This window comes from Cynocephalus volans, chromosome 10 (assembly GCF_027409185.1).
Source record: "Cynocephalus volans isolate mCynVol1 chromosome 10, mCynVol1.pri, whole genome shotgun sequence".
Classification (NCBI taxonomy): domain Eukaryota; kingdom Metazoa; phylum Chordata; class Mammalia; order Dermoptera; family Cynocephalidae; genus Cynocephalus; species Cynocephalus volans.
In genome coordinates, this window is record NC_084469.1 from 75131548 (window position 1) to 75156613 (window position 25066).

The 25066-nt window shown below is 37.9% G+C and overlaps 1 protein-coding gene across 1 annotated transcript; it reads right to left on the reverse strand.

Annotated features, from left to right (window-relative positions):
• Positions 1–3766: 3766 nt before the first annotated feature.
• Positions 3767–24838, reverse strand: OGFOD1 (2-oxoglutarate and iron dependent oxygenase domain containing 1). The gene is made up of 13 exons (XM_063111237.1): positions 24652–24838; positions 22842–22987; positions 18887–18933; positions 15333–15433; positions 12075–12191; positions 11377–11468; positions 11048–11176; positions 10555–10668; positions 8872–8951; positions 8283–8596; positions 5258–5380; positions 4651–4709; positions 3767–4155 (listed from the first exon to the last, which is right to left on the reverse strand). Exons 1-13 carry the CDS (start codon positions 24803–24805, stop codon positions 3994–3996), a joined length of 1638 nt encoding a protein of 545 aa, XP_062967307.1. The 5' UTR covers positions 24806–24838; the 3' UTR covers positions 3767–3993.
• Positions 24839–25066: the final 228 nt, after the last annotated feature.

Genomic DNA, 25066 nt, shown 5'->3' on the forward strand with positions numbered 1-25066 from the left:
ATGAAGGCTGGAGAGCCTCCCTCTAGCATCACTTCACTAGATCATCTCTAGCAAGGGTTTGTATTTTCTTACTGTTTTAATAGTGGTAAGTATATAATGGTGTTAAGGAGACACTGCAGCCAAAAACTTGTTTTCTTGTTGAAGAAGTACTGTTCTAAAAAAGGTAGCCTAAGCTTTGATGTTTTTTGGTATTCTGTGGGGAAGAAACAACTACATTCAGTGGAGTTTGAGAGGCATTCTATGAACAGTATACTGGAGAGATGAAACCATCATGTATGCCAAGCTTGGAAAATAGTTTGAGAGTCATGACTGTAGTATGATGTAAGGCCACCCAAATTTTCCAACTCTGAAGAGCTAAGTCTGAATCTTAGCATATTACCCAAGTGTTAAATGTGCTTATTAGTTTCTCCTTTATTTCAGTGTTTTTATGGTCTGTCAACAGGAAAATCTTCTCTGCACTACCAAAAGGGATTTGGGTGTCTGAAGGGAGAGAATTCCTATGAGTCCAGCTCTGATGTTGCTGTCAAGTTACATCACCTGTAGCAGCATCTCTTAGACTATGAAGGATGGTGTAACTTGCAAGTGGTCAAAAAGTAGTGATCTCCAATACGGTATGCATGTAAAATGGTCCATTACTATGTGGGTGTGGGAAGACAAATCCTAACAGCATTTTTCTCTTCTAGTTTTCATTTTCCACATCCTTAAAATTAGAGTGATGGATGTTAGATTATTTATAGTGTGCTTTCTTAAACATTTAATTTTTCATCCTGTTGAATTAAGTGTGCATATGCTCACAAAAGAGCTTTATAAAAATGTTCCTCATTTCCATTATGGTTAACGTATAGATGGGACCTTACATAATTGTGGCAAGTGGTAAAGTAGTCTCTGTAAGGGTGTTCTCTCCCCAGTGATATTGGAGCTTGAAGACCATAGGGCAGGTAGTGAGAAAAGATGTAAAGTTGGGGAGAACAAGTTGGAACCCCTGAGCTGGAGCCCGTGAAGACATATTGAAATCTGTGTCAGTTCTTGTTGCCTTGATGCTGTGCGCATCCTGCAGACACTGAGACCCTTCATCAGAGAAGCTGAAGGAAGATACAGGGGAAGTTGGAACTGTTGCAGGCCCAGGTCAGAATGCTGATTCACGCCAAGGAGGTGAGCCAGTGGATACGTGACGATGTGTGTGGGCTACTAAATGGCTGCTGCTTCATTTCGGCTCTCAAATCTTACACAAGAATTTGTGGCTTTACCCGAACCGGAAATGGGGAGGGAATTCTGGGAAATGCAGTACTGTTTACCCAAGTTGACACATTACAAAGCAACCAATGGTTTCACAGGAGGATGGGATTTCAGGTGACCTTTATATTTCTACGTGTTTTAGTTCCTCAGAATGAACATGTATTATTTATAAAATCTGAAAAAGTATAAAGCTGTTCTTTTTTGGGGGGGGGGGGAATATTCCTTTTCTAAAAGGAGTTAGAAGAATTGGAGGTCCACTATTAAGAATTAAGAGAAAGATGCTGTGTATCATACAGGTAAACATCATAGCTTTTATCTGAAAGAGGTATAAAAAACATGCCCATGTTTTAATTCTTTTTGTGCCACTTAATAGTTGTCAACATTGGCCCCAGGCCCTAAAAATTAACCAAGGTGAAGAATGAAGTATTAAGTAAAATCAGCTTCTCGATCGGTGTATTTTCAGTGTAGAAAAGCAACTTGCAAGTTACACCATCTTTCATAGTCTAAGAAATACTGCTACAGATGATGTAACTTGACAGCAACATCAGAGTTGGGCTCTTAGGAATTCTTTCCCCTCAGACAATCCCTTTCTGTAGTGTATAGAAGATTTTGTTGTGTGGAGAGACCATGAACACACTGAGATAAAAAAGAAACTAATAAGCACATTTTAACACTTGTGTAATATGCTGGTATTAATTTTATATCAATATGTAAGATTTAGACTTAACTCTTCAGAGTTTGAAAAGTTGGGTGGCCTGATCGTACCTAGTCATGAATGTCACAAATTATTTTCCAAGCTTGGCACACACAATGGTTTCAACTCTCCAGCACTTTCTCCTTGGTGTTCCTGGGGTTTTGCCACTGACAGGTTATTAAGTATAACCTCACCCCTTTTCCCCCACTCATGAAAACACATCAGAAAGCAAGTGAGTGAAAGTAGTAATATAGCGATGACCTTGAGTCTGCAGGGACTTAGAAAAGGCAAGCTTGGAAATTAATCATTAGTAACAAAGTATTTGCAATCCCACTTGAGTGTCACTACACTGTGGTTAAAAATTGTGGTCTCCAATATGATATGCATGTAAAATGGTCCATTACCATGTGGGTGTGGGAAGACAATATTACAACTGGTTCTGGATATTTCTTTTTATCTCATTATTTACAAATTAGTGTTTGTTTTATAATATATTGTTTTATAACTAATATTACTACATGTGTAAAATTTGTAGACGAATACCCATATAATGGGCATACATGTTAAAAGGATTTTTACCGATTAGTGTGCATAGTCAAGTTTTTGAAACCATCAACCTAAAAGACAGAAAATGAAACATTCTCTTCATTTAAACACAAACTTCAGAAAAGAATTATTACTCAAAGTTTAGGAGATGAAAGAGAAGAGTGGTAAGGAAGTTTAAAGGCCCAGTGCTTTTCCTATTAATTAATAAAAGCCACACTAAAAGCTACTGCAATAGCGAGAAAAAAATGTAGAAAGAGACAAGAATCAGGGAGACAGAACTGGGATGGAATGAGAACAGGATCTTTCATTCACCCATGCACACCCACACACGGAGGTAGTTGTTATGATATAGCCCCCGGAACAGTTTAGGGAAAAAAAAAAAGCAACAAAATGGACAGACTTTTGGCATTTTGATATGGACTTTTAGTATTTGGTCTTCTAAAATAAAGGAAAAAGCAACTAGTTCTACAACTGACCTGCATTATTTAAGAAAATGAAAGCCACATGTGAGGCTAGAATCATTTAACTATATAGAAGCCACAACTCCAGGATGGAAAAGCAGTGGGCACCTGGAAATGACTATACTTGGCAATAAGCAGCCTATCTTCTCTACCAACCAGAAGTTTCTTGGGGCCATGTGGTTTTAAGCCAGACCTTTTCTAACAGGAATAAACTACAAATCATCTAAGTCTACAGTGTCCGTCCTGTGGGAGTCACAGTGGAACAAAGCCATAGGTAGTGGGAGGAAGTGTAATGACTCAAATCGTGTCAGAACCCTAAGGCCCAGCATGAACAGCATGTAAGGATCTGTAATTTTTTAAATCATTGTGATTGGGAAGAATAGAATCTGATCATTTATAAGTTAAATGAAAAAAAAAAAAAAATCACTAGAGTTATGGATGAACCTTGAAGACCTTATGCTAAGTGAAATAACCCAGTCACAAAAGGACAAATACTGTATGATTCCACTTACAGGAGGTCCCTAGAATAGATTCATAGAGACAGGAAGTAGAATGGTGGTTGGTAGAGGCTAGGGGCAGGGGAGGGTAGGGAATTATTGTTCATTGGGTACGGAGTTTAAGTTCGGGAAGGTGGAAAAGTTCTGGATATGAATGGTGGTGATGGTTGCACAATGTGAATGCTCTTAATGCCACTGAACTGTACACTTAAAAATGGTTAAGATGATAAATTTTACATATATTTTACCACAATAAGAAAAATTTTTTAAAAATCACTGAAGTTAAAAAAAATCACTTAAGACATCAATATGGAAAAGGAAGAAACTCAGTGTTAAAAACAAAAAATCTTTTTTTTTTTTTAATCAAGAGATAAGTGTATAGCTTCAAGCTCAAGTTCTAGGTTGAGGACAGTCATTATGAATCCTACTAAAGGGCGATCAGTTTTAAGAACACTGTCAGACAGGCCAACATGTAGGTCTCCTTCATTTCATGCCCAGCTCTTCCAGACTTCATAGTACTGACGAAGGGTCACTTTTTGTTCAGCTTTGCCCAGTCCTATCATTCATAATAGACGAATGAAAAATCCCAGAAACCTGTTCTGTTTGGGAAGGTTTTCTTTTGTTCTAGGCTTCGGTGGTTAATATGCTTGACAAATTTCAGAGTCTCTTTATCTCTGTAGACCAATGCCAAAGAATTGTTTTCTGGATTCACTGTTAGCAGCTGAAATAGGCAAATACAATGACACATCAGAACACGGACCTTATTCTCAACTCTTTGACGATTCACCAGGGAACAGATGGTTTCCATATCAAGTACTTAAACTGGGGAAAGGAGATCCCTTGAAAGATCCTTTACTAGGGAGTTTTTGTTCTGGCTGTCAAGATATTTTCCAACAAGCCCTACTCCAGAACATACCCAGAAAGGTTTTTACCTAATGCATTTATTCCTTACTACATTGAAAGATTTGTGGGAGTGCACCATGTGGCTCTTAATTTGGCATTTTCAGCAGGGCAGAATAAATGCTTAGTGATCATCCTTTAGCTTCTTTATTCCATGCTGAGTATTTTCTACTAGAAATCAGAACCACTGTCAGGCAGACCAACAGTAATTTATCAGCTAAAGACCCTGGCAGAAGGTCATAAAAATTGGGTCTCTGAAGAGTGAAAGCTTTCTCAAGAACTAAAAGGGATAGTTTGCTGTCAAAAAAAAACTTACCTCTTCATCTTCACCTTTGGCTATGTAGGAAGTAAAGCCACCATATTCTGGCTCCCAGCCTTACAAAGGAAAACAAAGAGCGTTCAGAAAGCTCTCACTCCAGGAGTTACATCATCTGCTTAAATCACTGCTCCCATGTTGCTTACAACTCAGAGATCTGGGAGTTCAGTGGTAACCAACTCTATGACTTGTGAGTTTGAATTTATCATCTAGCTTATCATGGATTCCCTTTCCCCTAAACACCTAATTTCCTGAGAGAGCTGAATGAATGCAGGCTTATGTCAGTCAATTTTGAATAAGAAAAATAAGAGAGAAATGTTAAATATACCCAGAAGAGCAATCACATAAAGCTGTAGATCTGGGGGACACTTGGGAGAAAATAACGGTGTGGTCCATCTTCCCATTCCCTAGTCACAGACATAAATCCTACTATGAATTGGGAGACTAAAATTCATGACCCCTAAGATCCTTTCCAACTCTGAGATCTCATAATCTGAGATACTGGCCAAGGCAAATGACTTCTGAGTTGGTGCAGTTGGAGAAGGTCACTCAGCAGAGACCGCCCTTCTTAAGGAAACAATTCACTGCTTTCCTTCCTCCCTCTTACCTTCACAGCCACAGTAGAGAAGTAAGTCCAGGGCAAATTCTGTCTTGTTGTTGTCATGGATTAAAGTGTAGTAACCAGTCTTCCAACGCCTCAGTTCCCCTTGGCATGTGGGAACACTTGATTCTAAAAAAAAACAACAGAAGAAGGGCCAGAAAATTTAAAAAATAACCTTTATACAATTGCCAGACTGTAAGTTAATGATAATTAGGAATGTTAGGGCAATAAGGGGAAACCATCCCCATAAACTTTCAGCTGACCTGGTGCTCCACCCATTCAGCCTTACAAATGATTGTCAGAAATGACCAGGTATGACTATTTTGGGGGAAAAGTTGAATTTTGATTTCTCTCTATAATAAATTTCAGATGGAGTAGATAGATACTTAGCTGCCAAAAAAACCCCAAAAAACAAAAAAGCCAAGAAAACCTACCAAGAATCTGAATATTATTTTATCTAATCTCGGAGTAGGGAAGAGATTTCTCACAGCATGTCACCACCAAAAGCAGAAACCATGAAAGGCAAAGATAGATCTGAGTACAAAAACATTTTATAAAATTTAAAATATGCTGAATGAAATAAAAAGCAAAAGACTAATACAATCTGTACGACAGGGTTTTACAGTCAGTAAGAAAATGACAAAAAACACAAAGGAAAAACACATTGAGGTCATAACACACAAATCATGAAAGAAAATCAAATAACCAGTAGGGAAAAACGTACAACCGTGTACCACTAACAAAAGGCAAATGCCATTTTCACCTATAGAATAAGCAAAATTGGGAGAGAAAACAATAATTTGCCAGGAAGAAGAAAAACAATCATGTACAATGCTGGTGGGAGTGCAGACTGATACAAGTTTTGGGGAGAGCAATTTGGCAATTGCCTTAAAATTTTGAGCAGTCTTTGATGTACCACTTGTACATCTAGGAAGCTACACTGGATAAATAATGGATGCATCATTGTTTATTGTGCTGGTGGAGAACTAGAAACAATATAAATGCACAACAGAGGACAGGTTAAGATCATTTGATGAAACAGCTTGCAGGCATTAAAAATTATACTACAGAACAGTGGTTTTCAAAACCTTTAGCTGTGGAGGGCTTCCTGGTTGGCTCAGTTAGAATGCATTGTTATAACACCAAGGGCAAGGGTTTGTGTCCCCTTAAAAGCCGTCAAAAAAAACCACTACCAATAACAACTTTAGCTGTGGAATACATTCCTGAAATGAAAACTTCTAGAAATGCAGTGTTGGAATGCAGGTATACATGTAAAGCTGCTTTGTTTGGGGGAAGCAAGGGCTTCCTAACTGAGGGGATTGTGCAGACTTGCTATATTACTACACAGGATGTAAAATGATAAGAAAGAGGTTTATGAAATATTAAGTCAGTAAAAAGATTACAGAACAATATATGTGCTATAATCCCATTAAAAAATATGTGTGTGTATATATATACATACCTATATATGTGTATATATGTATACATTTACATAGCAAAAAAGACTGGAAGGATATATCCCAAATGTTAATAGTAGCCATCTATAGATGATGATTTTTTCCTTTTACTTATTTGTTTTCCAAACATTCTGAAATCAATGTATTATTTTTATATTAAAAAAAAAAAAAACCTTAAAATTATCAGGTCTGTAGTGGTTCTAGTTATCTCACTAGATGTACGCTAGCTTTGCCAACGGCTATTATATGCCCAGCAACCTTATAGCTTTTATCAACAACAACAAAAAACTTTATAACTTTTCTTCAAGATGGTAAACTTTGTAAACAGTGACTTTTCTCATTCACTTTTGTATTTCCCACTCTGTTTTGGCCCAGGGCCTTACACACAGTAGATGTTTAGTAACAGAATAAAGTATCTTTTGGTTGCCCATCTATATTTTTTCTCAAGTTGCAGGTCCCCATAAAAATGAAACCAAAGGGAATAGAAGTAGACAAATTTTTTTCAAGAGCTCTTGAGGCTCCATGGATCCTCACCCTGATTCTTCTTAGGGCCTAGGCATAGATGCCAGTATCAATTATCAAGGAAAACTAATCTTTCAAAGAAAGGCTATCCTGTTTTAAATAGCACAGAAAAAGCCATCTGGGTCTGGTTTTTCTAAATATCTGTCTGGCCAAAGTGACTGGTCAGTCAGTTTTGGGAGGCCACAGAATAGTTATGTGGCTTGTGGTTAGCATCTCACACCGTTCATTTTATTTCCATAGTAATCACCCCATGTCTTTGCTCTTCTAACTGCACAGGGTTCTTCTCAGGAAATCAGAGTGGAAGCGGGATGGTAAAACTGAGGAGAGGAACTGGGGAACAGATTTTTCTAACCTGACTTAGTAAATGCTGAGACACGTAAGCTGAATTTGTAGCTACTTAGTTAATCTGCCCAAGTTTTCACAGAAGTGTTGCTTCTTAAATTTCCTGTATTTCTTTATTCTCCATCTTGTGTGTAGATGATTATACTTCTACTTGTAATAATTTCCTACTACTTATTTGTCTAAATTCAAGCAAGTTTCCTTAGGTTGTTATTGGTCTTTAGCAGAAATAAGCCGGTAACCTTCCTCTCCTTCATGTTCTTGTGTTTTAGAGTAATTTTAGGCCAATCACATGTCTCTCCACCATTTGTACTACTCTAAGCCTAATAAAAAGTTCTAGCTATTCCTCCTACCTCGAATGCTCGTCCACCAGATCATTCTAGTCATTCAGATCTGAGCTTAAATGGCTTTTTGAGATCACCTGTTAACTTAAGAGGCCATTCAGTCATTCCTTACCACATAACCCTATCACAGTGTTCTGCACAGCACTTTTTATTTGAGGTTTTCTTGTTGTTTGCATATACATTTGATCTCTGTCTTCTCCTGCTAGAATCTAAGCTCCCGGAGAGCAGAGATCATGTCTGTTATGTTCTCCACCTCCTGATATAGGGCTTAGTGCACAGTAAATGCTCAAGAAGAATTTGTTGAATGAATAAATGATTGAATGGTGAATGGCTAATGGTAAATAAGGACAAATCCGAACAACAGCTTACCTTTCTTTGCTTCATTTTCCTCTGGCCCTGGGTCTGTCTGTTCATTGGTCTGTTGGCTACTGTTGCTGATGGCCACCTGATTAACCTCTGGCTCAGAGGAGCTATGGCTAGTACCTTCTTCAGAACTATTGGCAGCAGAGGCTGCTTCTTCCACATTTTTGTTATCAATCTCATCTTCTTCTGAAGGGGCCAGGAAATGAAGCTTCAGGCCTGTGAAGTTGGAGAGCAGCAAGAACAGTGCCTCGGAGTGAAATAACTCCATGCAGTCCTTCAGTATATTGGGAAGCTTACTCTCCTCAGCTTTCTCATAAAACCTGAAAAGCAGCAATGTCAAGTTTCATCAAAGCCAAAGACGTAAAATTCCTCACAGAATAAATGCTGATTATTAGCTTTGTACTTCTCTCCCTAAATCTTGGCATAGCTTACTATAAAGCACAAGTTATTACAATAGTGACATTTTGTTAGGGGTTGCTACTGGATGTCCCTGAGAACAAAATATCGTTAGGGTAAATGTTCTATTATTGGGGTGAGCCTTGCAGACAAAAAGGTGTTGAATGTAGAAGCAAATGTCTTGGATGATGGGCTCTACCTTTTGTTAGGAGGACCTCGGCTCCTCCATTCCACATCTCCCTTCTCCAAGGCCTCACAGACCTTTGCAAATTTCTCAGGCTGGAAAATGAGCAAATAAAAGACACAGTTAGTGGGCTGGCTGGTCAACTCAATTGGTTGGAGCACGGTGCTGTTAACACCATGGTCCAAGGTTTGATCCCTGTATCAGCCCACTGCCAGAAAAAAAAAAAAAAAAAGCAGTTAGCAAATCTCCCTATGATCCCAGTCTGGTTTAGCAGGTATAGTAGCTCTGCAGAACATCAGTCTGGCAGGGCCAGTTGACTCTCATCCCTTTCACAGAAGATCCCCTACTCCTGCTGTGGTGAAGCCAGGGCAAAGACTGGATAACTCAGCTTGCTATAGCTGAGAGATCCAAGTACCAATATGGGCCATTCCCTTAAGTAGTTATATATCTTATGTCAAATTGCTAAATCTCTTGAATTTCTGCATTTTAAAATGAGGATCATAATACAGACTCTTTTTTAAAAAAATTTTAAAAATTTTTTTACATTCTAAGATGTGGAGTAGTTGCGGGGGAGGGGGAGAGGTTAAGATAGAGGAGGATAGGGTGGGAGGAGAAGGAAGAAAGGAGGGGGTGTGGTCAAGGCCCGTGGCGCCCCCCCCCCATTCTGGTAGGGATAATACAGACTCTAACTCACAAGATGTTGTGAGGAAAAAAATGAAACTGCATTACAGTCAATGTCATCACAATGAAAATATCTGTATAACAACACAGATTCTCTAAGCCTCAGCTTGTTCCCTTATTTAATAAGCATCGTAATTTGAAAAGCCAAGTTCAATACAAGAAGCTGGTTAATCTATGAAATATTCTCCACAAGAGACTTTACTTTTATTTGTTTAATGCAGTTTCCCAAGGAGTCCTATCAGCTTCTATCAGTTGTAAATATGTGAAAAAGGAAGGATCCCATAGTATGGTTTAAGTTAACTAAACTAAACAGGGTTAAACAAGTTTATATACTGTAATACTTCTCAAATTCTATAATATGCTAATGTCAGTTATAAAATTCCAAGAGGGAGACACATATGTAGTAACTCTCAGTCTTTTTTCATGGAGGAACAGCTCTTGGGACTATGACTCCGTGGGACCCACGGTCAACTGTGAAGCACCATACTAGCATGTTATCTCATTTGGCCCTCACAACAACTCTGCAAGATAGGCAAGGCAAGTATTATCCCTGTTTCATTAATGATGAAATAAATATCAAGCAAGATTTAGTGATTTGTTCAGATTAGTAAAACCGCAGAGCCAGGACATGAATATAGGTCTATAACAAGCTGCCTCATCATTGTCATTCTCACCAGACAGATTAATAATCTATTATTAAAAGTAATAATAAGCATCATACTCATCAAATGAATAGAAAGATAAGTATATACAACTCCTTCTTAGGGTTGAAGCTTGTGTGTGTGTGTTTACCTTGGAGATTCTAGAGAATTGGGGAATACCTAAGGGACTCTTAACCCAGTAAGCATACAACTGATACCAATGTTAGCGCTTATTATCATTTCTACATTTTATAAAGAGAATGACATAAACATTCTAACCAAGAACAAAATAACTCCCCAGTGATGCCTATTTACCCATTCAGAAAGCAAGACTGCATGTGAAACAAGATATAAAAAACAGGACGTAGTGGCCTACCTTAAGAAACTCCTTCAGGAGAATTTCAGACCTTTCTTCAAACTCTTCTTGAATTTGAACTTGGTAATCCATGTCCAGATAAGTAGGATTGATCCAATCATATAAAATTTCATGCTTACAAAGCAGCAGCAGGTGCAAAAGGTAGATTAATACTTCCTATAGCTTTTGTTCTTACATCATTTCACACTACTAAAATACATGCAAATCCTCACTTTTTTAATAGTTTCTCCTATTAAATAAAAAGTGCTAAAAACTCTGCCTGAGAAAGGCACTATCAAAAGTTTAAGAAAAATAGAAAAGGCAAGCTCAAAGTCTAGTTTCATTATCAGGAATACCTAATTTTATTTATTTTATTTATTTATATTTTTTTGGTGGCTGGCCAATAACAGGGATCAAACCCTAGACCTTGGTGTTATCAGCACCATGCTCTAACCAACTGAGCTAACTGGCCAGCCTGGAATAGCTATTAAGAAAACCAGCAATTTATCCTTACATCTTGTGGGATGTGAGGGCTCCGAGGTATGAGGGGTTCAAAGTAGTTAGGAGGCCTGGTCAATGATGGGCCATGAAACCAGCCACTTATAGACAAACGTGATTTTTCTTCAGACAGGACTTCAGACACCTGAAAGAACAAGTCCAGCAGCACATCAACACAAAGAATAAGGAGGGAGATTATCAGCCAATGCACACTAATTTCAGGACCCATCACGCTAAGTATTAAAATGACCAGATATCAAGTGTAAAAGGCAGCTGTCATGTTTAGATGATGGATAACTAAAGAGCATGATCCTTAGTACTCTATTTCTGGCTTACAATCTTTACCTGGTGAAAGGATACTGGAGACACTTCAAAGAAAACCAGTTTGTTCCACGAAGGGGTAAGAGACTTGACAATCTGCTTCGGCTGAAAGTGTTCTGCACCAGGAGAGAACACATCCATAAATGCAGTTTATTATCATTAACCACTTCCAGGCTGCCTCATTTCACTCTTAAAAGTTCTCAAATTTCTGAGGGTATCTAGATGTACTCTTCAGATCCTGTGATACCACCCACTTCCATCTGTTTCACTCATACTCGCTAGTGTGGGTAGGTGGCATCTGTTCTTACTACACCATCAATCTATTATTGATGAGGGCTGGAATAAGTTCTGAAAATTTCCCAGAGTCAACCTCAGGTATCAGTCATTCAAAAAAGCCCTGACTTCCTGGCAAATGGACCAGTCCTGGCAGATTCATAGCCACAGGCAGCTTTACATGCACTCTGTCCTTCCATGGTCAGTATTCAGAAGCAGAGTCTATTTCGATCTTAAACTTATTCTAATTTAGCTGTAAAATAAAACTATAACTTAAAGAGGTGGTTGTCAGGGCTGGCATTAATTCCTCCTGAGACAGTCACTCTCAATGAATGGCTTCCATCTCCTCTGAGGAGTACAGACATTGTATGTAAGAATGGTGATCCTGAATCAACTCAGCTTTAATTCAGAAACAGCCATTGGTGGTGAAGAGCATGCACTTATCTTACCATCAATGCTGTACAGGTCCAGAGTGCCCCCCAAGCTCCTGTCCCAGGGAGGAACCAGGTACAGAATGAAGGCGATCCGGCGCCCTTCCAGCTCATCATCATGGCAGAGTAGGGCATCTGCAATAGTTTAATGCACACCTTAGATGAGCATTGGTGACAGTGAGCTGCTGACATCTGACTCTGCATTTAATATCAGTCTGTCTGACATTCATCTGTAATGTTAGCTCCGGCTTTACATGCCCCCCAGCTTTAAAATGACACTCATTTCTCCTCTTTTGTTAAGTATGGAAATAAAACTCAGTCAATACAGAAAACTCTGAAAACACTGATGAGTGCATAGAGACCCAGATATAACCACTAACAATATTTTTGCATATATACTTCCAGGATTTTTCCTACATGTTGTATTCACTTTTCTAAAAAATGGCATCCTACTATGGTTGGGTGTGGCCTGCTTTTTTTATTACATGGCAGTGTCTTTCTATATCAATACAAATACCTAACATCACTTTTAATGGCTGCAGTTATTCTACTACATGGATTATGAATTTACCTTCCTCCCTCCCTCTAATAGATTTCTAATTTGTTAATTAAGTTGTTTCTATTTCTTAGCTATTATGAAGAATGCTCTAATGAACATTATTGTACACAGACCTTTTTATATCTATTCCCATTAATTTCTTGAGTTAAACTTCTAAAAGCCATTTGGTGGGGCTGAGCAATGCAGGCATCCATGCAGGATGAGAGAGGAAGGAAAGGCTACCATGAACTGAGACCATTCACACATGGAGAGATTATTTCAATAAATAAATATACTGACAATAATGGGAGCCAGGTTTCTCACTGTTGAAGGGAATTGCAAATATGGAAAAGGAGAAATCTAGAATGAACCCTGTGGTGTTCAACTAGAACTGGAAGAAGCAATGTAAATTAAGTTTCCTATATTTATAGTTATACAGATAAAAATACATACAAATGTTAATTTATGTATATGCCATCTCTGTGTGTATGTGTATGCATATATATATATTCACTACCTTTTTCCACTGTAAAGGTCTGGGAGCAGTGACACCCAAATAGCAAAGACACGTAGAGTCCAGATCTTGATTTTTAAGTACACTCTTCACTAAAAAGAACCAGTGTTCTTTGGAAGAATGGCTGACACCAGGCCCTAGGACCTAGTCATAGAAAATGCACAATAAGTCTAGAATACTTTGTTTTGCAGAAAGTAAGAAATAGAAGAATGATGGGGATATTAAAAAAGGACACAAATCAGTTTGAAGAGGCTCTCCTTGATCAAATCGGGGACAATATGAACATCAGTATAATGACAGTAACTGATAATAGTTTATCACATAAATAGTAACCCATAAATCCATACCAATATAAATAAATGAATTAATTTAAAAAGATAGGAAGATTTTCTTTACAATAGAATGACAAATAATAAATGTATAGAAATGACTATTATAAAATCATCATTTGGCAATCTTCATAGTAATAATTTAGCAAGAAACATCAGTGGATGCTAAAACAAGTTAAATGGAAATTTGATGAAAAATGAGATATTCACATAATCTTAAAGTATCTCCCCATAAAATACATACTAACAGAGGGAAAAAGAACAGTGGAAAAACATGATGTCAGCCACTACCTTAATCAAATGATCAAAGTTATTATCACTAATAATGTGATAATACACTAGACACACAGAAACCATGTACTACCTGATAGGATGTAGTTAGGGTGTAGTGAAAAGAATACAGCATTAATTCTGTAATATTCCTGCCAAAAATGTATGGCCTGAATCTAATCATGAGGAAACATCAGACAAACCCAAATTGAGGAAAGTTTTACAAAATAATTCATATATAAATCTTCAGAAGCATCAAGATCATCAAAGTCCAGGAAAGACAGAGGAACTTTTCTAGACAGAGACAGACTGAAGGGACATGACAACTGAACATTATGTGCAGTCCTGGACTGCATCTTTCTGCTATGAAGGACCAAATAATGAAACCTGAATGGGGCCTGGAGATTAGGTGGGAATCAGGCAAAGATGTCAATTTCCTGATTTTGATGTTTTAATACTAGCATGTGGGACAATGTCCTTGTTGTTGTAATTATTGAAGTTGCTATCAAGAAACATCATGATAGCAACCTCCTCTCAAGTAAAATAGGAAATAAATTACTTGTACTATGCTTCTTACTTTTCCGTCAGTTTGAAATTACTTCAAATGAGAAAGAAAAAATAAGTTAAATAAAGGTATACCATATGGCTTTTCATATGTATCCCCAAGTTATCCTCTGAAAGTTGTTAGCAACTTCTACTTCTTCTAGACAACGCATAAGAGTAATTCCAAATCAAAATTTTGTTTAGTAAAATCAAAAACACTTTTCCTAGCTCTGAGCTCTGTTCTGATCAAATCACCATGAGGATTTGGTGGTGGGTGGGTAAGATGGCGAGTGGGAGAGGATGGAACCAATTTTTTCTGTATTTTGTATTGTATGTATTCTTCAACATGTAACCAATCAGTATCTTGTCCATATAGTAGCCGATTGACCTAAAAAAAAAAAATTTTTTTTTCCTTCTAGGTGAAAAGTCAAACTTGTTTTCAAAAAAAACATTTATGTGCTCAGAAAAGGAACTGGAAAGATGCACCCCAAACTGGTCACAAGGGATACCTCTGAAGAGAAGAGGGGGACAAGGAGAAGATGAAGGTGAATATCATGGTTTACACCATATACTTCTTTTTGTTTGAATTTTTTTTCTTAAGAATGTATTTGGGCTGGCCAGTTAGCTCACTTGGGAGAGCATGGTGCTGATAACACCAGGGTCAAGTGTTCAGATCCCCACCAGCCAGCTGCCCCTCTCCCCAAAAAGAATGTATTCATTTATTACCTTCAAAATTAAATATGGCATGAGGCATGAGGGAGATGGTTGTTCCTTAGGAATCCTAAGAATAGTTTATAATATCATCCCTGAATTTCCTGATATTGTATGCAAAGTTGGCGTGAATATGTATTATGAGCATTTTTCTGGAACTATGGTCAATAGCTTTCATATTCCCAAAGAGAACCCCTGCCTTATGCCTTCCAGTAATGTGGGTATTTTTGTGTACGAGCTGGGACCTTATCAGGAAGATCCTGATTTTCTGCAGGGACATTTAGTGTAGTATTTTGGTACACTGATACTATCCATCATTGTTGACTTAAAGCCTTGAAATCTTATAGACATCAGGCCTTTATCTTCCCTACCCGTGAATTCATATTTAGCACAGGACATGTCAATGGTTGATTCCAGGTCAATCTTAGAAACGTCAGAAAGCCAGGCCCGGAAATCTTCAAACAGAATTTTCCTGGAAATGCAAACAAAAGATAACTTGTTATGCCACAATGTGGGCTCTATTTGGATCTATGCCACAGCTATTGTTTCTTGGAGGTCACATTTTATTCCAGAGATCCATTCTCAGATCTCATTCAAGAGATCCTGAGAAATGTTTCTCAGCTTAAATTTGCATAGTTTGGGATTTATGTTCCCAGAGAAATAAGTATAAATTTCTATCTACTGTAGCATATTTTTGCTCTAATGTTTCTTTCTTTCTTTTTTTTTTTTTTTTAGTGTTTTCTTCCTCCTAAAGTATGCTCTGTCATGGCAACAGTTTGGTCTTTGTCATAACAACCTGTCACACTAATGTTCCATTCCAAATTACTGATTTTCAGACATATTTTTCAGCACTTAAGTGGAAAGCTCAACTGGTTTTCTTTATACACTTTACTTCACTTCCAACACCAAATGTGCAGGTTTTTTTCCCACACCGACCAATAATCTGACACCAGCTAGGTGTCCTACAATTCAACTCATTTCTGACACTTATCTACCAGGTGTTAACACAGGTGAAGGGCTCAGTCCCACAAGGCTGCCCCCCCCCCCCCATTTCAGATACCAATCGCAAACCTGATTGTGACCTGTGCTTCTGACTGGCTATAAATCAGAGGTTCCCACAACCCCAGTCCTTTTGATAACTTGCTAGAACGGCTCACGGAACTCAGGGAAACAGTTTACTTACTAGATTACCAGTTTATTATAAAAGGATTCAATTCAGGAACAGCCAGGGGGAAGAGTGGCATAGGGCAAAGTGTGGGGGAAGGGATATGAATCCCTCTCCAGCCACACCACCCACCCTCCCAGCCCCTCCAAGTGTTTAGCAACCCAGAACCCCTTCAGTTAGGGTTTTTTTGTTTTTGTTTCTGTTTGTTTGTTTTTATGGAGATATGTTTTTAACTCAATCTTTAGCCTCTCTCCCCTCCGCAGAGGTCGAGATAGGTAGTGCTGAAAATTTCAACCCTCTAATCACAAGGTTGGCTCCCCTGGCAACCCCCGCCCCCATACTTAGGGGCTTTCCAAAAGTCATCTCATTAATTTAAACTCAGGTATGGTTGAAAGGGGCTTATTATGAATAATGAGACACTCTTTTGACCTTTATTTCTTTTACCACTTAGGAAATTCCAAGGAGTTCTGTGCTGGGAATACAGACCAAGACCAAACATATATTTCTTATAAACCACAATATCACGACCACTAATACTAGCACCACCATTATTTAATCAACACTTGGGTGACACTGGTTTAGATTACAATGACTTTAAATTGCAATCATGGTGAGTATTAAACTAACTGCACAATAATCAATAAAATCCTTCTATATATATAAGTTCTGATGCTAACAGGATACCAATAGAAGATGGTGAACATTTCCATTTACCAGCTAAACTAGCTCTGTATGTAGAAACCTCTTTAACATAATTTATAATTCACTTAGTCCGTCAACTTTGAAATTATGAATTATTATTAATCTTGATGAATTAAAAACATTTTTAAAAATTTACATTACTTCAAATTATGTACACAGAGATACTTGATTAATATTTTTTGGATCACCCTAGTCCAAATGCACATAATTGAAATTCCCATAAAATCAATTGTGCTGTTCATAACTAAATATCAAGTCTTCAAGGTGATTTCTAAGACTGCACTACCAAGAGCCAGCCCGTGGCTCACTTGGGAGAGTGTGGTGCTGATAACACGAAGGCCACGGGTTCGGATCCCTATATAGGGATGGCTGGTTAGCTCACTTGGGAGAGCGTGGTGCTGACAACACCAAGTCAAGGGTTAAGATTCCCTTATCGGTCATCTTTAAAAAAAAAAAAAAGACTGCACTTCCAAATACCTTTTTGTAGAATATTCTTCCCCAACTTTAAGCAACTAATATTATCAGTCTTAAATCCTTCTTTTACTGGTAACATCAGCTTCCACAGATTCATTCCAGAAAAAGCTCTTCTTCTGTTTCTTCTATGAAAATGGCACAAATACAGGCCTATTTTGTCATTGTTCACATTTGTTACTTGTATTCATGAGGGAACTCACAGAACCCAACTGGGAAATAAAAAGATCAGCTTTCTGTAATGATCAAGGAATTCTGGCTCTCATACCATCTGGCTATGACCCTTTGGGTGTGGAATGTAACTCAGTCCCACAAGAAATGCTTAGCAGAGGGGTACTGTGAATTAAGTAGATAAGACCTCAAAACAGGAAAATCTGTCTTTGGGGGTTAAAAAATGTCTAAATAAATATGAAATATTATAAGTTACAGTTATCACAAACCCAATACTTCAGGATTTAGAAGAAATAACTTGTGTAGACTGCTACCATAAATGCAAGTATTGCACAGAAAAAAAGAGAATGAGAAAAAATAACTCTCACCATATAAATGAAAAACAGCTATTACAAAGAAACACATGCTCATTATAAAAAAAACTAGGAAAAAAGTCCTATATAAGTAAAAAGAAACTGTTAAAAAAAATCTGTAATCCTACTAGCCAGATTAAACATTCCATTTTTCCAAGTCTTTTACTTTGTACACACATAGATATCTAAATATAGGTATGTGTGTCTCTTTCTTAAAAGGGATCACACTGTGTGTATTTTTTTTTCTCTCATCAAATCTAAGATGCCTTTGATTGTAAGAAGTATCATTATTTTACATATAACCAAGAAGAAAATGTCACCAATTATAGTAGGACACAACAATTACTCATACTAGTATATGAGGAACTGGATCTCAGAGGTATTAAAATATTTTTTTAAAAAAAGGAGAATTGATAAAATAGGGCATAACTAGCATATTCATGTATTAAAATTCATACACATCATACTTAATGGCTGTATAATTTCCACTTTGTTTTGTATTTTGTACCATTATCTATATAAATCTCCATGGGTCGCCATTTAATTTGTATATAATTTTTCAAAATTATAAACAGTATTACAACAAACAATCTTGTATAGAATCTTTGAGCACATCTGTAATTATTTGTTCAGGATAAATACTTACAAATGGAATTATTCTACAAAATGTATGCATACTTTTGAGGGTTCTGATACGTCTTTCAAAACCATCTTTTAAGAAAGACTGTAGTATTGTATAAAGGTATCTATACCTGTCAACACTGGGGTTTTAATATTTGCCAACCTAACATGTGAAAATGGCCTCTCCAGTGTTAGTGTTTCCTTGATTACTAAAAGGTTGAACATTTTATCATTGAGAACTTAGGCCTTGGAATCAAAGAGACTTGAGTTTGTATCTACCTCCTGCAATTTTTAGCTAGATAACCATAATTTCTCAGACTGTTTCCTCCTCTACGAAGTAGGATAATGTCAACAAAGATTATATGACATAACATTTAAAGTACTTACTACTCTGCCTGGCATCTATTAGGTACGCAACAAACATGATTATATACCTATTTACCTTAAAGCAGAGATGTGAGGCTCTCTCCTCCTCTTCAAATCATCAGACTTGATCATGAAAAAAAAAATAAAGGATTTCCTCAGTCAGTACTTTGGCAGTATAACATTGGCAGTATAACATTGTGGTTAAGAGCCTAGACTCTGAAGCCAAACTGCCTAGGTTTGATTCATGGCCCCTCCATTTGGCGGCTCTGTGACTTGGGCAAGTTATTTAGCATCTCTGTGCCTTATTCATTCAACAAATACTTTAAGTTATTATAGTGAAATTTATATTGTTGAGGGAGATGGACAATAAACATAAAAAGTAGATTATTAGTATGAAGAAGGTATTAAGTACATAACAAAAAAACCATAGGGAAAGAGGTTACAAGGAGTGCTGAGTGGAGAGGGGTTTACAACTATAAATAGGGTAGCCAGGATAGACTTCAGTGAGGTAAGCAAAGACTTGAAGGAGGCTGGCAAGTGTACCAAGTGAATATCTAGGCAAAAAGCATTCAAAGCCCTGAATGTGAAGCATGCCTGGCCTATTCAAGATATTGCAAGGAGACTGTCTAGAGCAGATAGAGTTGTGGGGAGAGCAGTAGGATATGAGGCCAGAGGTAATGGGGGCCTAGCCATTAGAGTTTTGGGGCAAAGGAGTAACATGATCCCATTTACCTTTATTTATTTATTTTTTTAGATAAAATTCACATGACATAAAATTTACCATTTTAACCATTTTAAAGTGTGAAATTCAGTGGACTTCAGTATATTCACGTTGTTGTAGACCCTCAGTACTATCTAATTCCAGAACTTTTTAAAACTCCAAAAAGAAACCCTGTACCCATCAGGCAGTCACTCCCCACTCTCTCCTCCCCCAGCTCCTGGCAACCACTAATCTACTTTTTATGTAGATGTATTTGCCTGTTCTGGACATTACATATAAATGGGCTTATACAATATGTAGCCTTTTGTGTTTGGCTTCTTTCACTTAGCATAATGTTTTCAAGGTTCATCCATACTGCAGCAGAATCAGTACTTCATTTCTTTATATAAATGGCAGAATATTTCATTGTATAGATATACCACATTTTGTTTATCTATTCATCAGTTGATGGACATTTGAGTTGTTTACACTTTTTTGGCTATTGTGAACATTTGTGTACAAGCTTTTTATTTATATGTTTTCCAATTCTCTTGGGTCCATTTACATTTTATAAGAACACAATGACTGTGATTGTATGGGTGGGCAAGGATAGAAGGGAGACTGGTTAAGACACTAGTAGAAAAATCCTGGTAAGAGACAAAGATAGCTTGGAGCAGGTGCTTGCTGTTGGCAGTGGAATAGGTAAGTATTTTGGAAATAGAGACAGCAGAATTTCATGAAATGAGATGACCTCATTTTTGGCCTGAATCACTGGGAAGATCAAATTGCCAATAACTGAGATGGGGAAAACTGTAGGTGAAACAGATTTAGGAGATCAATTTAGTTTTGGACTTAAGTGTGAGATGTTTATTAAACATCCAAGAGAAGTAAAGCCTTGAGACTCCAAGGAATCTATGTACTTAGGGAAGTGGTCCAAGAACTAAGCCCTATAGTACTCAATCACTAAAAACTCAGGTATAAGAGGAAGACCTAGCAAAGGAAACTAAGGCGGAATGGCCAATGAGGTGGACGGAAAACCAAGAGAACATGGTAGCCTGAAAGTAAAGTGAAAAAAATGTCTCCAGGAGGAAGGAGTGATATAATAGGTGAAATGCTGCTGATAGGTCAAGGACTGACAACCTGTAATTGAATTTACTAATGTGGAGGTTGTGACTGATCTTGAACAGTGTAGTTTAAGTGGAATAGTAGACATGAGAGTCTGACTGAAGTGGGCTTAGCAGAGAATGGGAGGAAAGGTCTTTGAGCCAGTACAGATAACTCATGAGGAATTCTGCTGTCAAGGGGAGAAGAGAAATGGACCGGTAGCTGAAGGGAAGTTAGGTCAAGAGCTTTTTTTTTCTTTGATGAGAACAGCTTCCCCCGCCCTGCTGCTTTTTTTTGTTATGTCGAGGGGAATGATCAAGAAGGAAAAACTGACGTAGTTCCTTCATCTGTAAAGAAGGAATAACCTTCATGGGACTGTTAATAAAGATTTAATAATTAAATACAAAGCATTTAGCATGGCATAAAGTAAAAAAATAAAAAAATATGCACTCAATAATGCTTGCCTTAAAAAATATAGAATTTTGGGCAACTTCTAATAAAAACTTGGTTAGAAGCTGTCAGAGACCCAATTATCAAGTCAATTCATACCACAAGCAAAAAAAAAAGGGATATGGGTGAGGTTTGAAGGGGCAGGAGACTGAGAACAGGTTTCATATCTACTGTCTTAGGGTGAAATGGTCTCATCCAAAAGTGAGCATGGTGAAAATTATTCACAGCAGTTTCACCAAGCTAATTGGATCCAAATTAATGGCTGCTGCTTTTTTCCCCCATCACCCAGGCCCATTTTATTTTTTTGCCTCACAGTGACTTCACAGTCAATGAAGTATTTTCATCTACTAAACTCCATTAAGTAAAAACCACTTTGATATCTCAATTTCAGTAATCAGAGATGCATAAGGCCCTAAATTAACAAAAGAGGCTAAGTGGTATCAAAATTGATATAATTACAAAGGCAGACAACTGTGGTTTTCAATTAACCTGTGCAACCTTACTATGTATAAATGTTTAATTTTCATTAGATTTTCTGAATTATTAAGAGTCACATTATCCCTGTATTTAACCTGGTTAATTCAATCATATGTACATGGTCCAAAGACAGATTGGGGCAGAGTGGGATACAACAAGCTGACCAGATGATTAGCTCTAGTGCAAAAGAATAAAAGAGAGAGAAATCCATTATTTACTCTCTTATCCCAGAAAAAACCAATGGGAAAATGAAAACAAAATAGTTCTTCATCTTTTTCATCTTTATTTTTTGCAATTTTAAGTGCTGATGTCCTTGAAGGTTTCTAAAGGATTTCCAAGAGTGAGGTATACTCCAGGTATGGAAAGATATCCCTCCAAACTGGAGAAATCAATGAACTATGTTTCTATACCTAGACTAGTTTAGATTAGAAAAAACAGCCTTGATTTTGAGATATTCTTTTCCGTCAAATTAAATTGTCCACCAAAAAAAAAGAATGAATTTAACTCTCTGCAGGTCATACTGTAATGCAGAGCATACTGCAATACATCAAGCCACCTAAAACAAAGACATGAACTCAAAATTTTAAATAGTTATTATCTTCCAATGTACAACTCTCTTCATCATACCACTCCCTGAAATGTACTTAATTAACCCCTATGTTTAAATTTAACAGTTGGCCCTACGTATCCGTGGGTTCTGCATCTGTGGACTCAACAAACTGCAGACTGAAACTATTTGGGGAAAAAATAAATAACAATTCAACAATAAGAAATAATACAAATAAAAAAATATAGTATAACAGCTATCTGCATAGCATTTATAATGTATTAGGTATTATAAGTAATCTAGAGATGATTTAAAGTATACGAGAGGATATGCACAGATTATATGCAAATACTATACCATTTTATATAAGGGACTTGAGCTTCTGTGGATTTTCTATCTGTGGGAGGTGGGGGTGTGTGTGTATCCTGGAACCAACCTCCCATGCGGGATGGCTGTACTTACTTACTGGCTTAATGTATTTTTTAACTATCTCTGTCACCATCACTATCAACCTTATTATTTCACATTTTAAAGTCTTACAGGGCAGGAATTGTCAAAGTCTCCCATATAATAATAATAGCACGTAACACATAGTTACACTCAGTAAGCTTATGTTAAATGAAGGAGTACTTTTAACGATGGCAAGGCAAGGAGGGCAAGCCCAATCTAAAACCTCAAGTCTAAAGATACTGAATAATTTCACAGATAATTAATTTCTGAGGTAGAAGACTAACGTGATGGGGGAAGAAATACCTGCTGGAACTTATATAAATCGTTGTACTTTTCATGGAAGTCCAAGTTCAAAAGTTCCTTCTGAAGCCCTTCCAAGAACTCTTGGTTTTGGATGAAGTTTGGGATCACACAGTGAAGAAAGGGGTCCATGTCCATGACAATGGCTTCTGTAGGAAGGAAAACATTATCTATGGCTTTTTCCTCTTTTTGTGTTTTTGACCCACAAGTAATAAAGTAGAGAATACACTACACAAGGTGATGGTCATGAATTTTTGGAAACCTAATACCTAAAATCTAAAATTTGGGGGAGGAATTGTAAGCTCTGCCCTTCCTTTTTTTACCTGCTCAATGCTACTTTTTAAAGACATGGTGCTTAAAATACTAGTTCTTAGATAAGTACAGGGGATGTCACTAAAGCAAGGTTCCTGGGTTTTTTTTTTTTTTTTTGAGTTTCAATGATTACTTATTGAATTAAACATATTTAAGATTCTTAATTAATTTTCCTCAAACTTAAAGAGTAGCAAATGAAATGAGAGTAGCTGGCTGGCAATTTTTCTTCAACCCTTTTTCCTTTCCCAAGTTACTATCCAAAGGAAGTTATCAAATACTGTACTTTTTGTTTTTTAAAAAATCAGTTCAGGCATAACCTTCTCTAATTCCTTGATTTCTACCCCAACGTTTTACCCACTGCCTCTAGTGGGCTAGATTACTACCCCTCTAATAATAACCATCACCACCTACCAGGTGCCAGGCCCAGTGGTGCTTATGTGCTTTACTTCATTTAATCTTCTCAACAACTCTGAGGTAGACATTTTTACTGTCCCCATTCTACAGATGAAGAAACTGAAAAGTCTCTGGGCGTCCAGAACTTGTACCTTAAACACTAGCTATCACTTTCTAGGTGTGCCCAGAGCACCCAGGAGTCACCTCTTCAAAGTACTTCACAACTCAAACAAAAATCATGGCAAAAACTTTAGAAGGGAATGCATGACACATTAAGCAGAGTTCTTATCCTCTGAGGTAATATTTGAAGCTGAGGCTGTAATCATTCGACTTAGGTTCTTTCCCCTAGTCAACACACATTTACTTTCACAGGTCATGTAGTGAAACTACAGGAACGTAAAAGCGAGGAAGCTCAGGTGCCTGTTCTCTGGCAGCTCACAACAAATGTTCTGGCTTGACTATCATGGGACAACCGAGCTCTACCCTTGCAGGAAAAAAAAAAAAAAATCACACAGCCACTCAAATATTTGTTCAAATGTTTATTGGCCCTGACTCAGGGAAACACTGTAAACACAACTAATTATTCCCTGTTACATAAGAAGGAACCGAAGCTTTCAAAAGTTAAATCCACTGGTCAACAACGCACAGTCAGTGGAGAGGACTCTCAGTCAGTCTGCAATCCCTGATTTCAGAATTCAACAATTTCTCTGTCCTCAATGTTCAGGAAAAACAAAACAAAACAAAAAAATGATAAGGGTTGGCCGGTTAGCTCACTTGGGAGAGCATGGTGCTGATAACACCAAGGTCAAGGGTTCGGTTCCCCGCACCGGCCAGCCACTAAAAGAAAAGAAGAAAAGAAGATATTCAGAATTTGTATGCCCTCTACTTCCCCAAACTCTGCGGCCTACATTTCTTCCTCCTCTCAGGTTTCTAAATTCAAACTGAGTTTGGAATGAAAGAGAGCAACAGCCAAGGCAGGAGGCTCAGAGGTGGCCAAAGTCCTCCAAGAGCCCATTCTCGCTGCCCAGGGCTCGGCTGAGTCCCTGGAAATTCTTGAGAGGCCCCCAGACCCCTGCGCGGCAGCTCCTCCCTCACAGCACCCGGTTACCGTGACTGAATGGCGTCCTGCGGCTCCAGGCCTCAGCCACCTGCTTTTTCAAGGTTTCTTCCGTGACAGCGTCCGAAAACTCCGCCATCACCTCCTTCTTTCCCTTTTTCCCCACCCGAGCCGGGCCGGGCTCCGCAGACCGCTTCCCACTCATCTCCTCACAAGATAAAAGAGCCACGCCACAGATTTAGAGGATACTAAGGAAACTACAAATCCCAGAACACCCCTTTTCCCGTGCTCCCCAACGCTACCCAATGGAAAGTACCAAAGTAAGGGAAGGAGGAACTTATACCTACTTTACCAATCGGAACGCCAGATACTGTAGCTATCCCGCCAGGGATTGGCCCAATGACTCTTGGCCTGGCAGGCCACCGCCTCGCTACTTCCTGCCGCCAGAAGCTCCGGATTCACTTCC

Excerpts from the sequence above, each read along its gene's own strand:
- OGFOD1 (XM_063111237.1), bottom strand. The coding sequence starts at position 24,805 with ATGAGTGGGAAGCGGTCTGCGGAGCCCGGCCCGGCTCGGGTGGGGAAA. Across the intron at positions 15,434-18,886 it reads CCTCACATCTCTGCTTTAAG|GAAAATTCTGTTTGAAGATT; the intron begins GTAAATAGGTAT and ends TTGCATTTCCAG. Across the intron at positions 4,710-5,257 it reads TCTCTACTGTGGCTGTGAAG|GCTGGGAGCCAGAATATGGT; the intron begins GTAAGAGGGAGG and ends TTCCTTTGTAAG.